This window comes from Cardiocondyla obscurior, linkage group LG03 (assembly GCF_019399895.1).
Source record: "Cardiocondyla obscurior isolate alpha-2009 linkage group LG03, Cobs3.1, whole genome shotgun sequence".
Taxonomy (NCBI): Eukaryota; Metazoa; Arthropoda; class Insecta; order Hymenoptera; family Formicidae; genus Cardiocondyla; species Cardiocondyla obscurior.
The window spans coordinates 5,932,015-5,947,594 of record NC_091866.1 but is presented as its reverse complement, the minus strand read 5'-3'; the positions used below and the strand labels follow the sequence as shown (position 1 = coordinate 5,947,594).

General features: G+C 42.8%; 1 protein-coding gene across 1 annotated transcript; it reads left to right on the top strand.

The window, feature by feature from the left end:
• Nucleotides 1-6,082: 6,082 nt before the first annotated feature.
• LOC139101256 (uncharacterized) lies at nucleotides 6,083-7,474 on the top strand. Its single transcript, XM_070654293.1, has one exon. The coding sequence runs from the start codon at nucleotides 6,500-6,502 to the stop codon at nucleotides 7,472-7,474; it is 975 nt and encodes a 324-aa protein (XP_070510394.1). The 5' UTR covers nucleotides 6,083-6,499.
• Nucleotides 7,475-15,580: the final 8,106 nt, after the last annotated feature.

Below are 15,580 nucleotides of genomic sequence, written 5' to 3'. Positions count from 1 at the left end.
TTTCGGTCCCCCTAGCGCTGATAGCGGTGCGATTGAAACCTGTAGCTCTGAATGTTATTGTTAGATATCGATAAACTATGCGTTCCTAGAATTGGCGACTGATCTAATGCCGTGTGAAAGTTCATTCCCACGCGATTTAAGTTTTAAGCATTCAGAGTCACAGATAAATCTTGCGGGTGAATTAGAATAATTATTTATAAAAATTATGCAGGTACATATAAGAGTAGACACGTTAATATTCTTAAATTCAATTTTGCAAAAAAGAAAAAGATATATGCGCTCATATGTACGTGCATTTACAATGGACGAGATATAATTGCGACAAGTAATTTTAACAATAGTTATTAGTGCGCTTATGATTATCGCAACGCTGCGCCTGTGGAACGGCAGCTCGGCGGACAAGCATGGTTGCCAGTTAGCCATTTGGAAGGCGCTGAATATATGTACTTGGGTGCTGTCATGTGGTAACATGTGTGGTCTCTTTTCTTAAAAGTAATTTAGTATTTAAGTAAAATATCTTTAAATAGGATCGTTCGGTATTAGTAAAAGTATTAAATTTGGTAAACTCTAAGAAAAGGTAGCAGTGCAAGCGAAAGTGATACAGATTTAATATTACAAAATTCAGTAAGTGATTGCCAATTTCTATAATCGTTAAATTATTAAGTTATTGAATTTAGCTTACTCCACGTGTTCTTAGAGTTTTAACAATAGAACTCTTTTCCTTTAGCATTCAATAGTCAGCCAGAGACATCGGGTTAGCCATAATGTTTATCATATGTCAGCAGGTAGAGCGTGGCGCCTCCATTTTGTATATCTCATAAATTAGACAATTAGGGACCGCGTGTGCGACTCAAGGATCTGATATCTCGGGCTGTTTATTGTTCGCGCTCTTGGCTTTTGGCGCCTTCTTGGCTGGCTCTTTGTTTATAGTTAAAGGAAAAATACTTATCCTAATAATCTATGATTATTTGGCGGAACGCTTTGCATTTTATCAATTTAATAGAACAGGTTTTTTAAAAGCGCGAGAGTATACGGCGGTATAAGAGAATGAGTCGCGCAGCGGCTCATGAATTGTTAATATATATATATATATATATATATATATATATATATATATATATATATAAAAATGGAAAAATTATATTCTAATGTAATCAAGTTCTTTTAAATTGACATTATGCGTAAATATTTTAAGATGTCGCTGTATGTTCTGTTATATCATTAACATATTGGTTATTATTCTTAAAGTCTACCATAGATTATTTCTTACAGAGAGGGACCGTCTATCCAAAAGACCAGGTTGAAAATCCTCACTTTCATGCTATTGGTCGAATCGATTTTACTAGGATTTTGGAACTTTATTTAGTAGAAATTTTAATTTCTGACGTCACAGCATCATAGCGTATTGTCGACGATTTATGCGTGCACATAATTCGGAGCGAACGGATGTTAACATTTCGCCGGGAGAAATACAGGCGGCCTTGCGAGTTATAATCAAGCGCGTGCAAAGCGAGACATTTAAGGACGAGCGCAAACAATTGCGCGACAAACAAACGATAAATAATCGGAGCGAAATCTCCGCGCTGACTCCATTCCTCGATGACGTAGGAATGATTCGCGTGGGAGGTCGTTTGAGAGATGCGGCGATACCATACGACGCCAGGCACCCAATACTTTTACCGAAAAAGCATATTTTGACGACGCGCATAATTGAAATAAAACATCGTAACACGTTACATTCCGGAGCGCAAACGACGCTCGCGGCTGTTCGGCAACGATTCTGGCCGATCGCGGCGCGTTCGGTGGTGCGTGGCGTGGTGCAAAGATGCGTCGCATGCTTTGTTACACCGTGGTACGGTGCGGGTGTGGGTCCGTTCGCCGGAACGTGTATCACACCGTGAGAGGAGCCGGGTGTGGAGTATTAATAAAGATTTTCCTTTAGCAATGCTTTGTACTTATTTATTTTTTCGTTGATACACTTGACACGCGTCACGTTTCTCCTGATAGGAGTGCCCGCGACGGCTTCCGAGTCGTCGCTCATATACTCAGCCGAGTTGCAACCTCAGCGAGTTTCGGTCGCGGTGGTTGACCGGAGAGGTTCGTCAACCGCGCGGCCTTATTTTAATTGTTAAATGTAAATTCATTTCCTTATTTCGACATCGGGCGATAATCCCGAGGTCCTTGCCCGATGTCGAAAACGCAAGGTATTTCCGGGGTGGTTTGCAACCAGAGCGCATTCTTCAAAGTGCAGCTCAGGTTACAACAGCTTCAAATGCAAACCGAGAATGATTGAAACAATCATGGCAAATTTGCCAGGAAATCGAGTGACGGTATCGCGTCCTTTCACACACGTGGGAGTAGACTATGCCGGCCCAGTACTGTTAAAAGAGGGCAGAAGGCGAAACGCCAAATTGTCGAAGGCGTATCTGGCCATCTTCGTGTGCTTTACCGTCCGCGCCGTACACTTAGAGATCGTGAGTGACCTCACGTCGGACTCATTCCTAGCGGCGTTCAAGCGATTTATTTCGAAATGCGGTAGGCCTGCGTGCGTATACTTCGATAACGGCACGACGTTTGTCGGAGCTAACCGAGCAATAAAGGAAATGCATGAATTTGTGAAAAGCGAACAAGCACAATCAACCGTGCGCAATTACTTATGTGAGAAGGGAATCGATTGGCGATTCATACCGCCGCACGCCCCGCACTTCGGCGGATTGTGGGAGGCGGCGGTAAAATCCACGAAAACTCATTTAAATCGCGTAATCGGGCAGGCGCATTTGACATTTGAAAAACTGCAGACAGTTCTATGCGAGATAGAGGCGGTTCTTAACTCGCGACCGCTTTCGCCTCTGAGCACCGATGCGAACGACACAAGTTGCCTAACGCCGGGACATTTTTTGATCGGTGCAGCCTTGTCTAGCTTCCCTGTTTCAGACCTCACGCAGATACCCGAAGGGCGATTGGTGAGGTGGCAGCGGGTGGAACAATTGCGCTAGCAATTTTGGAAACGATGGAGCGAGGAATATCTCCATACTCTTGTCCAGCGCACCAAGTGGCGGGCCTCCAAGGGCGCTCCGATTTGTGTCGGACAGTTGGCGCTCATACAGCAACCAGGACTGGGGCCGCTGCAGTGGCTGCTTGGGCGCGTGACGGAGGTGCATCCCGGCGCCGACGGGGAAGTGCGCACAGCCACCTTAAAATCCAAGAGGGGAACCATCATGCGGCCCACCACGAAATTGGCCGTGCTGCCTTTCGAGACGGACGAGGTCGAGCATCCGCAGCGGAGCGAGGAGGAGGCGCGGAGCTGACCGACGCGAATGCGAACCGGAGATTGCGAGCGTGCGACATTCTTGAAGGCGAATCCTTCAAGGGGGGCGGGATGTCGGGAAGCGAATAAATCTCGGAAATTAAATAAAATTATAATTCAAACTGTAAAATAAATTGACCACAAGCGAACGTAGAATGTAAAAAGCGAACTTAAATGCTAAAGACAAACAAAGATAATAACACGACGAATACACAACAAGCTGATGAGTCAGCTGTGTTGCGTTAAAAAAACAGTTTCCACACGTAATAAACAAAAAGGATAACCGCTTTTCGGTAACGTCTCACCGCCGAGACAAAGGGAAAATTTTGAACGCGTGACGTGGCGACGACGTCACTTAAAACGAACAAGTGAGCGACCGTGCGGGGGGGGTAATTATAAAGACGACGCGGCGGATCCGCGAAGACACATTCGCGCATACATTCGCATTATAAATTTCGCACAAGTTTTTATAAAGCCTCAGGGCTACACGACTTGACCATTGGCGACAGATCCGGCCTCCGGACGGCTGATCAGCGGCGGGCTGACCAAGGGTATCCCGACGTGCAAATCTCTCATCTTTGAGAGGCTCAGTCGAATTATAAACTATAATTATAATTCAGTCAAAGGCTTCAGTTTATTTCGCACCCACCATCTCCTGCGAAGCGACGGACGTCGCACGGATTGAAACCACGAGCCCAAGACAAAATACTCTTAATGCCTTTCTTACCTTTCTTTTTTCCTCTCTACATTCCTCGTCCCACCATCCTCTCCTTTGCTTGTTCTCTCATCCGTCTTGTTCCTTTTCTAGTATTTTGTTAATTTTTTTCTTCATACTCTTCCACTCCACCATCTCTCCTTCCTCACTATATATTCCTTTTGCTTTTTCCTTAAAATCTTCCTTCCCTTCCTCGCTCCATCTCTATTTCATTGTCTCTCCTTTTTTTCCTCTCTTTCCCTCTCCTCCTTTTTTTTCCTTCTATTTTTACCACCACTGGGAAGTGATCCGAGTCGATCTTCTCTGCTATTTCCATTCCTTGCATCTCTTCCCATGTTTCCTCGTTTCCTAGCACGTAGTCTATTACCGATGTTCCTCTTGGTCCCTCGTATGTTTATTTCCCTTCTTCGTCTCTTTTAAGTCCTCCGTTCATAATAAACCAGCCCGTTTCCTCCAATATTTCTATCATTTTCCTTCCCTCTTTATTTATTTTCCTATTCAATGATTTTCTTTTTCCTTCCTCCTCCTCCTCCCCCTCTTCTTGTATCCTCCCTCCCTCATTCCCCGTTCTCGCATTGAAGTCTCCCCCGATTATTGTTTTCCCTGTCTCCTCTCCTTTTTCCATCCAATTCTTTATCCATTCCCATTTTTCATCCTCCTCTTCGTTCATGTATACTCCAACTAGATTCCATATTTTATTCTTAATCTTTATCCTTTCCACCATAATCCCCTCTCTCTCCCCTTCTCCTCTCCTTTCATTTAATACTTCTATCTCTTTTTTTATTCCTATTATCATTTCTCCCTTCGTTCTCCCTTTTCTGTTCTTTCTGCTGGCCCATTGCTTTCTCCATATGTACTCTCTCGGTAACATCCTTTCTATTCTCTTCCATTTCTTTTCCTCCATCCACGTTTCCAATAGGAACATAACATCCCACTCTTTTAACCTCTCCCAAAAATCTCTATCCTTGTTCTTTAATTCCGCCACATTCCAATATGCTATACTCCATTCGTTTTGCCTATCTCTCCTCTTATAAACCTCCCTTTTCTCTTCCTCCCCTTCTTCCTCCCTCTCTCCCTCTCCCTCCTCCTCTCCTCCCGTTTCTCTCTCATTTCCTCTTCTCTTCCTTTTTTCATATCTCTCCTCCTTCTTTTTCTCTATGTCACCCTTTTCTCCCTTCCCTCCTCTCCTTCCCCCTGTTCCTCCTTCTTTCTTCTGTCTCCTCTTCCGTTGACCAAGTTTTCCTTATGTTGGTTCCATCACCACCAGATCCCGTCTATATTAATCTTTTTTCCACTTATCCACACCTTCCTTCCCTTCTCTCTCTCCTTTCTTGTTACCTCCCTTATATCTCTTTCCATTTTTCTTTCCTCCCATGTTCTGTCTTCTTGAATCCATATCTTTGTTCCCTTTAACTTTTCCCTATTTTTTATCATCTTCTTTTTTTCCATCTCATTCTCCATTTTAACTAAAATTATCCCTCCTATTTCATCATTTTTTTCCCTTAACTTCCTTATCTCTTCCACCTTTATCTCTACTCCTAACTTTCTTATTATCTCCTTTATCTCTCCCTCCATTTTCTTCTTATCTTCTGTACTTTTCACTCCTTTTACTATTATATTTTTTCTCCTTTTCCCTCTTTCCATCTCTTCATTTTTTCTCTCCAATCTTTTTATCTTATATTTCACTTCCTCATATTCTCTCTTTCCCTTCTCCATCTTCCTCTCCAATTCGTTCACTTTCCCTATCAATGCTTCTCTCTCTACCCTCCATTTCTCTTCTTTCCTCCTCATTATCTCCAAATCTTTTTTCATTCCCCTGTTATCTTCTTTTAACTCCTTTATCCCTCTTCTAATCTCCTCTCTCATCTCTCTCACTATCTTTAGTATCTCCCCTCCGTCTCTCCTTTGCCTTCTGCTTCTTTTTTTGTGGCTCTCTTCTTTATCTCTTTTCTAATTTGCACTATTTCGTTTTCATCCTTCCCTTCTTTTTCCTCCCTTTTCCTTTTCATGAATTCCTCTATCCCTATCATACTCCCACTCCTCCCTCTACCCCCCTTTAATATTTCTTCCTGTCTCTTATCCATATTTACTTTTTATCTCAATGTTTTCCTTTCCCTATCTCTCACCTTGTCTTTTGTTCATCCGTTCTATACTTTTTCCTCTGTCATTGCTTCCTTCCTTCTTTTTCTCACTCTTCCCTTTTGTTAGATATAGCGTTTCTTTAGTCTTTATTAATATATGTAGTCGATTTTTTAGTCTTTATTAATATATGTAGTAAGTACAGCGCACCTCTATATAAGATAAAACCCATCCCCCCTGTCCCCCGAGCGATACAAACGAACGGCTCAGTTACGATTCAAGACGAGCAGTCAGTCTATCATTAGCCTCCGAGCGAACAACTGTATCTGTACGAATTGAAATAAAGAAAGAGAATACACAATAGTGGTGTCAGAAATGGGATCGGAGAAGACACTGAGATGGCTCAACAACAACAGACAACTGTTCCTTCAGAACTCTTGCAGGCAATGTCTTCAATGATGGCAAATGCCTTGCAGGCTTCAATCGCTAATATGAGCAATGATGCTGAAGGCACCAACGGAGGAACGCCAGCAGTGCGTCGTCTACCCCCTTTTTCCATGACTGAATTCCGATCAGCGAAAGACACATCGGCCGAAGACTATTTTAAACGTTTCTCCTGGAGCCTAGAATTAAGTAAAATTTCGGAGGACCAATTCGCCAACTACGCACGAGTTCACATGGGAGCGGAACTCAATAACGCACTCAAATTTCTCGTAAGTCCTCGATTACCGGAAGACGTCTCTTTTGAGGAATTGTGCACAGTATTGATTGCACATTTCGACCAAGCTAAAAATAAGTACGCGGAGAGTATCAAATTCCGCCTTTTGTCTCAACGAGACGAGGAAACTACTGCATCTTTCGCTCTTCGCCTCCGTCAAGGAGCGGCACATTGTGAATACGGGGATTTTCTCAATCGAATGCTGAGAGAACAGCTTCTGCATGGTCTGAAATTGCAAGAAATGTGTGATGAAATCGTAGCAAAAAAGCCTGCGACATTCATGGAAGCTTTTGAGATCGCCAATACGCTTGAGGCCACCCACCTCACTACTAACGTGGTGAAAACATCAGATCAACCGGCCATGGAAACAACTCATAAGCTCGGATACGGAACACCAAGGACAAAGTTCGATACCAACTCACGTCATCCATTCCAATCAAGAGGATCTAATAACCGAGATGACGGGGCACTACCAAAACAAAGAGCCAAGGATTCCCCCTCAGCGGGAGCATGCAACGGTTGCGGTGGTCAACATCTCAAAAGCCGATATCGTTTTTGTGACGTTATCTGTAATACATGCGGTAAAAAAGGACACTTAGCTAGGGTTTGTAGATCTAAGGAAACTCTACCAGACGCGCGTCTAGTGGCGTATTAGAAACCGAATCCGCGAACGAAGACACTATCTGTCTTGATACCATTAACTCTCTTCGTTCCTCGCGCAAATATCTAATTACTGTTTCGATTTATGGTCAACAAATTTCAATGGAAATTGACACCGGGGCTCCGTGTGGCATCATTAGCCTGGATACGCTGCGCTCTATCAAACCAAACTTCTCGTTAAAAAAGACAAACAGACAATTTATCAGTTACACCGAACATCGCGTTCCCTGTATCGAACGTCTCGAAGTTCCCGTTACTATTAACATTACGTCTCACACCTTAAATCTTTTTATTGTTAAAGGACAATTTGATTCATTTTTCGGACGCGAATGGATCACGAGTTTCGCTCATGTCCTAGATTTTAAGCGTTTGTTCTCTTCCCCAGACACCATAAATGCCGTAAGTCCATCAACACCCAGCCTCACACATAAACAAGAGAAACAATTGCGCCGTTTATTATCTAAACACGAATCGATTTTTAGCAACATTTTAGGCACCATGAGCGGACCTTCAATGTCCCTTCATCTCAAACCAGACGCCACACCCATCTTTGCCAAAGCAAGAGATGTACCCTTAGCTCTCAGAGATAAATATGCGAAGGAAATAAACAAAAAATTGCCTCTGGTTTCTACAAGCGTGTAGACTTCTCGGAATGGGCCTCAACAACCCACGTCGTCGCGAAAAAAGACGGTCAACTTCGTATAACGGGAAATTACAAACCAACGGTCAACCCACAAATTATCATCGACGAACACCCCATTCCAAAAATAGAATTTATATTCAGTAAACTCAAAAATGCCCGAATTTTCTGTCACCTCGATATCACAGATGTTTATTCACACCTTACCCTTGACGAAAAAGCCGCACACGTACTCACCCTAAATACTCCTACACACGGACTGATTCGTCCGACACGAGCAGTTTACGATACCGCCAGCATTCCCGCAATATGGCAACGCCGGATGGAAATGATTCTTAAGAATCTTCCAAACGTTAAAAATTTCTACGACGATATCCTTCAATTTGCTAACAACTTTGAAGAACTTCTACAGGTCCTGGATAACACCCTAGAGCGACTTAAGGAGCATGGCCTCCGACTAAATAAGAGCAAATGTACTTTCGCCTCTTCATCAATCAAATTTCTAGGTCACAAAATAGACGGCAATAACATACACAAATCAGACAAGCATATTCAAGCTATTAAAAACGCGCCTAAACCTACAACCCCAGAAGAGCTTCAGTTGTTCATCGGAAAAGCCTCATACTACAACGTATTCATTCCGGACCTGTCAACGCGGGACCGTCCGCTGCGAGACATGCTACTGAAAAAACCATTTGAATGGACTGCAGCCGCCAACAGGGCGTACGAGGAAATCAAAGAAATTCTAATTTCACCTCAGGTACTCATGCCATATGACCCCCAACGACCTCTAATCCTTTCTACCAACGCCAGTAAAACCGGCCTAGGAGCGGTGCTCTCCCATAAATTACTTAATGACAAAAAAAGACCCATCGCCTTTGCAAGTCAAACCTTGACACCTACAGAACAAAAATACACTCAAATAGATAAGAAAGCCCTGGCGATTGTGTGGGCTGTTCAGAAATTCTTCTATTACCTATATGCCCGACACTTCACTCTGTACACCAATCACAAGCCTCTCTCACAAATTCTGCAACCAAATCAATCCTTACCTTCCCTGTGCATCAGCCGAATGGCCAATTACGCGGATTACCTATCTCATTTCGATTTTGAAGTTTTCTTTAAACCAACTCGCGCCAACGCTAATGCCGATTATTGCTCCAGAATATCTCTGCCAACCACGCAGTCTCTTCATCAACTATCACTAGTTAAAAAGGAAACAATATCAGCAGACGACTTCGACAGCTTTGTCCTCCACCAAATAGAACTACCCATTAACGCAGAAGACATCGCACGCGACACTCGCCGAGACCCTCGCCTGGGCAAAATTTTACAAATTTTAGAGAAAGGACAACTTCTTACTTGACCCGAATTTAAACCTCCGGAGACCTTCTACTCTCTAAGCAACGGATGCCTTATATTTGAACAACGCATCGTCATTCCAACTTCACTTCGTCTGTCTATATTAAGAGAACTGCACATGGCGCATCTCGGCATTGTAAAAATAAAAGGAATAGCACGTTCGTTTGTTTTTTGGCCCGGAATTGATGCTGACATCGAACAAACAGCAAAAGAATGCGTTCACTGTGCTAAAAACGCGCACGATCCGCCTCAGATCAGGACCCATCATTGGGAATACCCGAAGGGACCGTGGGAACGAGTCCACTTGGACTACGCAGGACCGGTCACCGGTAAAATGCTCCTGATCATCGTGGATGCCTACAGCAAATAGCTTGAAGTAAAAATCACAAACTCTACAACCTCAGAAGCAACAGCATCTATTCTCGAAGAAATTTTTGCCGCCTATGGATCCCCGGTTACTATTGTCACCGACAACGGACCCCAATTCTCTTCATTCGAATTTCAGGTATTTCTTAAGAAAAACGGAGTTAAGTATCATAAAAAAAACGGCACCGTACCATCCCTCAACCAACGGTCAAGCAGAACGCTATGTCCAATCAGTCAAGGACGCTTTAAAAAACTTGTCTTCCACTTCAGCATCTCTACATCATAACTTGTGCCTCTTTCTGAAACAATACCTGATCGCCCCTCATGCAACCACGGGACAAACACCATCTCAACTATTTTTCAATCGAACCATCCGAACAAACCTAGATCTCGTTCGTCCGGAAACTACACACGCCAAGGTTACGCACAAACTGTCAACTCCAACCGTTCCGACATTACGCGAATTTTATCCTAAGCAATGCATTTACTTCCTCTCCGGAAACCCCCGAATAGACAAATGATTACCGGGCGTAATCTCTTCCCGTCTCGGAGATCTCCACTACCTTATACAATTCCAGGACAAGTTCTTTAAACGACATGTTGACCAAATTCGAAATCGTTTTACTACTTCACAAGGTGTTTTTTCCGACCACAAGAAACAAGCGACAGAGCCACGAAGGCCCCATTTTTACAATACTGATATACCCACGCATCTCCAACAAAAAAATATCACAGAGGAGAGCTCCCGATCATACATTAGCATTTCTTCCGACTCCTCTTCTCCTTCCGCCAGCACACCTAAGAATTATATTCGTCTCTCTCCCCCAAATACGGTTAGGAAATCGGCACGCCCCAGTCGCCCTCCGGCGCGATTCACACCCGGGTAAAAAAAAAAAAAAGAAATTAAACTAGGAGGGAAGAAATTGTTAGATATAGCGTTTCTTTAGTCTTTATTAATATATGTAGTCGATTCTTTATTAATATATGTAGTAAGTACAGCGCACCTCTATATAAGATAAAACCCATCCCCCCTGTCCCCCGAGCGATACAAACGAACGGCTCAGTTACGATTCAAGACGAGCAGTCAGTCTATCATTAGCCTCCGAGCGAACAACTGTATTTGTACGAATTGAAATAAAGAAAGAGAATACACAATACCTTTCTTATTATCTTTTGTCTCGCTCCCTTTCCTTCTCCTTTCCTAGTCACTCCCTTCTTACTCCGCCAGTTTTCTTACTTTCACTCCACTTCTGCCTCCTTTTCGCCCTTCCACCCTATATCCTCTTTCTATTCTATCCCCCCTCTCCTCTTTCGCCCTCCCCTTGCTCTTTTTACCCACTTTTACCTTCTCACTCACACCTTTTTCTTTCCTATTTACTTCCTAACCTCAAAATCCCGCTTTCTTATTTTATCCCTTTTTCCTCCTCACCCTTTTTTACCCACGTACTTCCCTCCAATCAACCCTTCTACTTAACTTCCTCCGCACAATCCTATCCACCCCTTTCTTACCCTATTTCTCTCCACTTTCCTCTGTCTCCACTCACACTTCTCACTAACAAACTATACCAACAGTACGCCGCGTTTCGGAAGCGAAAGTCACATGTATAATATATGTATAATATAAAAAAAATAAATGTGTATAAATGTGTATATGTTCAATTTAAAATTGCTAGATTATTTTAGTCTATGTAGCGTCGCAGTAGAACAATATTAATTTTTATTTATTATTAATTGTAAATGCATGCATTAATGCATTTATTATAATACACCTGGGTTACATGCATACATAATTACATAGAAAAATATTAAAATAATCTTTAAAAAAATACTTTTTATGTGTTGTTGAAGCATCTGTCATCACTGAACTGAATGCCATGGGCTTCAATCAAGACAAAGACAAAATGATAATTGTTCTGCCCTTGTCTAACCACGTATATGTCTACAAAAATATCCTTATACGAGCTGCTCTTTAGCACCATCCGTATTCTCCATTTCTTGCCTTGAAGAAGATGTATTTTCCCGTAATTTTGGTTTCAATATATTTGCAATGTAATTCTACAGGGTGCTACAAAGCCTGTTTTGCATTTAGGTCGTCAAAAATTTATAATAAATCAATGTAGCCGTCTTATAGGAAGAAGAATAAAGAACTAGTTTTAGTGCAAAGGTGCTCTCTTTATTTTCTCGACCGATGTTTCCTCTTTCCTAACTACGAGACGACTCGTCTTCCTTTCTCCATTCGTCTGCTCCCTACCTGCAGACGACTGTCGCTCGACCTGCTCGCCATCTAGGGTCTCTACGGTACCTAGGTTATAATCGAGCTGCCATCTATACAGCCTACTTGGTGTATGGTGAACTATCTAAGTTGCTGGCGTGCAGAGCGTACAATATGGCTGCACTTTATATATAAATCGTTTACATCAATTATTGCTTGCGGCTGAATGCACCGGTGCTCTGTACTAGAAGCACTTCTCTCCACTTTTAATAAAAATTTTATTTAGACGTAAATCTTAAAAAAATCGCTCTGTAGCACCCAGTAATTAATACTCCTCATCACGAATATCATTAATTAATTAACATTTAACCTGTACTGTGGCCGCAAAATGAAAAATACGATATCGTACTTCACGACCGGCCACCAGAAGCTGTTACTGTCTCCTTACTTGACCCTTAAGCGGCTGAATTCTCGATAAATAGAAAAATTAACAGATTGAATGTATGGCCAGCGCATCCAAATTGCCACTAAAATAGCTAATAATCAAGCTCTCCTGAATTTAAATCGACGTTCCAAACATCGCGCGCTCGCGTCTACTGCGTCTCGTCTCGCGCTTTGTTCCGTTTATTGAAATATATTATTCTCAACAGCTTGAATTTACTTGATCGCTTACAGAGCAACGATTACATCGATCGTTTGATACACGAGCGACCGATCAGCGTCCGTTTCTTTCGACATATTCAAGTATACTTATCCTCGCAAATGGAGAGTAGGTGTATAAACACCGTTTCTGGACCACTATGTGTTAGTGTGTCCGTGTGACCTACGGCGAGAGGTAATGACGTCACGCGGGGAGGGGGGTAGTTATCCATGAGTCACCCCTGTGTCGGCGATTCTCGGAACTAACATAAGTGTTTATAAAATAACAATAACATCAAAACTATGAAATGCAATATTTTTGTTTAATAATAAGCGCGTCATCGCGCCGCGGAATTTTCATGTGGCATCGCGAGTTTCAAAAAGTCGCGATTTTTCAAAGAAATCGCTCGAGCTGAACCGCGTCGCGGCGGCGGCGACCAGCATCGAAATAATGAAAATTAGATATTTTTCGAAATTGATAAGCGCGCTATCGCACGGTGGTATTTTTATGCGGCCTCGCGAGTGTCAAAGGAGTGACGATTGATTTTAAAGAGATCGCGCGAGCCTTAGCCGCGGCGTCGCGGCGTCGGCGGCAGCGAGCGGCAGATCGCAAAGTATCGCGCGCCCATCGTTCTCTCTCGCTCGCACTTGTTCGCGTCGCCTTTCGCTCTCTCTTGCTCGCTCTCGTTCGCGCCGCTTATCGTTTATCAACGATTCTTTTACACGCTCATACGATTCGAATGCGAGTGATGCTGCACACACACCCCCGGCTAATCACTCCTCCTTCTTATCTTATTTCTCTCTCACTCAGTGATGGGAATCGGGACAGAATTTTCGCGCATTCGCGTTAAAAATAACTCTCATTATAGTAGCCACTACTAGGGAAAAGATGTATCGGTGGTTGCCCCTCTAATACTACGTTTTTTAATAGCTTCTTTATCATTAAAATCCATTATGCATAAATATATAACTGATAAATCTGCTTATTTGTATGAGCTATATGCGATATTGGACGGATTTATTTAACCGATTTAACGGTGCGACTAGATTTAGCGGTAACGCCATAAATTACACCAGACACTACATTACTGGCAATTTAGTTATTTCTACCGCGCATGCGCGAAAATTCCGTCCCGATTCCCATCACTGCTCTCACTCAGATACGTACGTTGCATACGAACGAGGCGGACTCACTCTTCGCTATTATAATAAAATGAAGGATGGAATAGAAACAATTAAAAAATAATACGTGTCGACCACAGAAGTATATACATATATTTTATTAATATGCGATACAATGTATTACATATTTTTATACATTTATTACAAGCGCAAGTAGTTCGCAATCTACAATTTGTTGTTCGTTGAAGGAATCGCTGCTGCGTACAGCGCTCACCGCCTCGGTGAGATTCCTCGATGTGGAAGCGATTTTGCAAAATCGCTCGTATTTGTCGTCGATCTTCGGTAGGGCTTTGGTAAGTACGTTGAACGTCAAAGAGACACAATCATCGAAATCCAGCATTCGCGTGAACGTAGCTTCGGTCATGGCCATACGTGCGTCGATAGATTCGAGTCGCACAAGTTTCATTTCGTTCATGTGGCAAATTCGTACTGTGAGCGAACCTATGTTCGCAAAGTCGTACGGTTGATTCGGTCGATCGCGAAGCCTATTCTGAATTGTCCATCGATGCTCGCAAAGTTCCTTCCAAGTGTCGAACGACATGGTTAATTCATCTTTTCGATTATCACCTATGATGATCTCCACAAAACAACGCGGACCAACGTTCACGCCGATCTCTAAATATTTGTATCCCGTGCGAGTCAGCTGGTATCGCGTGCAGAGTAAGCGCGTCACGTATCGTTTTGGCGAAATGCTGAAAATTAAATAAGCGCAATCGTAAATATTAATATATTAATTTAAAGTAATTAATTTTATAAGAAAATTAACTTACTCGTTAGATTTTTTCTCGCGAGATGGGGCTTCATCACCGCAATCATTTCGACGTACTTCGTAACAGTTTCTTTCGTTGTAATGCATCGTCGTATTCGCAGTCGTAGACGTAGTCGTAGTCGTTGCTGCTGCGGCGGCCAAAGCGAAGAATGTACTGATCGCACGATCTGAGGGTACCTCGAGTCGAGGACGGTTGCGAAAAAATTTTCCTCTTTCATTTTTTTTTTTAATTTTTGCATAGAGTAAGGGAATATAAAACGCAGAAAAATTTTTTGGGGAGGGTAATTAAAAGAGGGTGATTGGAAGAAAGTAATTGGGAAAGGGTATTTCAGAGAGGGAAAATAATCCAAAGGCGCACATGTATAAGTGTGAAAGAAGTTTATTTAAAAAAAAAATTATACATTATCATCATTTTGACGATTACGCCACCAATTGTACAATTTAAATACATTTTGCACGGCGCAATTTTTGCAATGTCTTCTACAGTGGAAAGTATTTGAATCGTCCAAATTGTTGAGCAATTCAACGTGTTCGAAATCATCTTCGATGTTTCTGACGATCAGATTGTCTGTGTAGAATTTGTTATCGTCATAGTCGTCGCCGTAGTAATCCTCTTCGAGCATATCTCGCAGCCAATTGCGTTTTTCGAGTCCTTTAACGTATAGGATAGCGTGATCGTAGCAGTCCTCCTCATTCTGTAGGGCCCTGATGATCAGGCGTTTAGCCCGACTGTACGGAACGTCCCCGTCTTCCCACGCTATACCCTGATGATTTCGTACCAGCCAGGTAACGAGGCGTCTGTCGTCTCGCGATACTGTACTCCACGGCATAGGAGTCGCAAAGACGTAATGCGCGAGAACGGTACCACCTCGCAAAATCGCCGCTTCCTTCACGACGAAACGTCCTTCGATGGGATATCCTTGCAGATCGA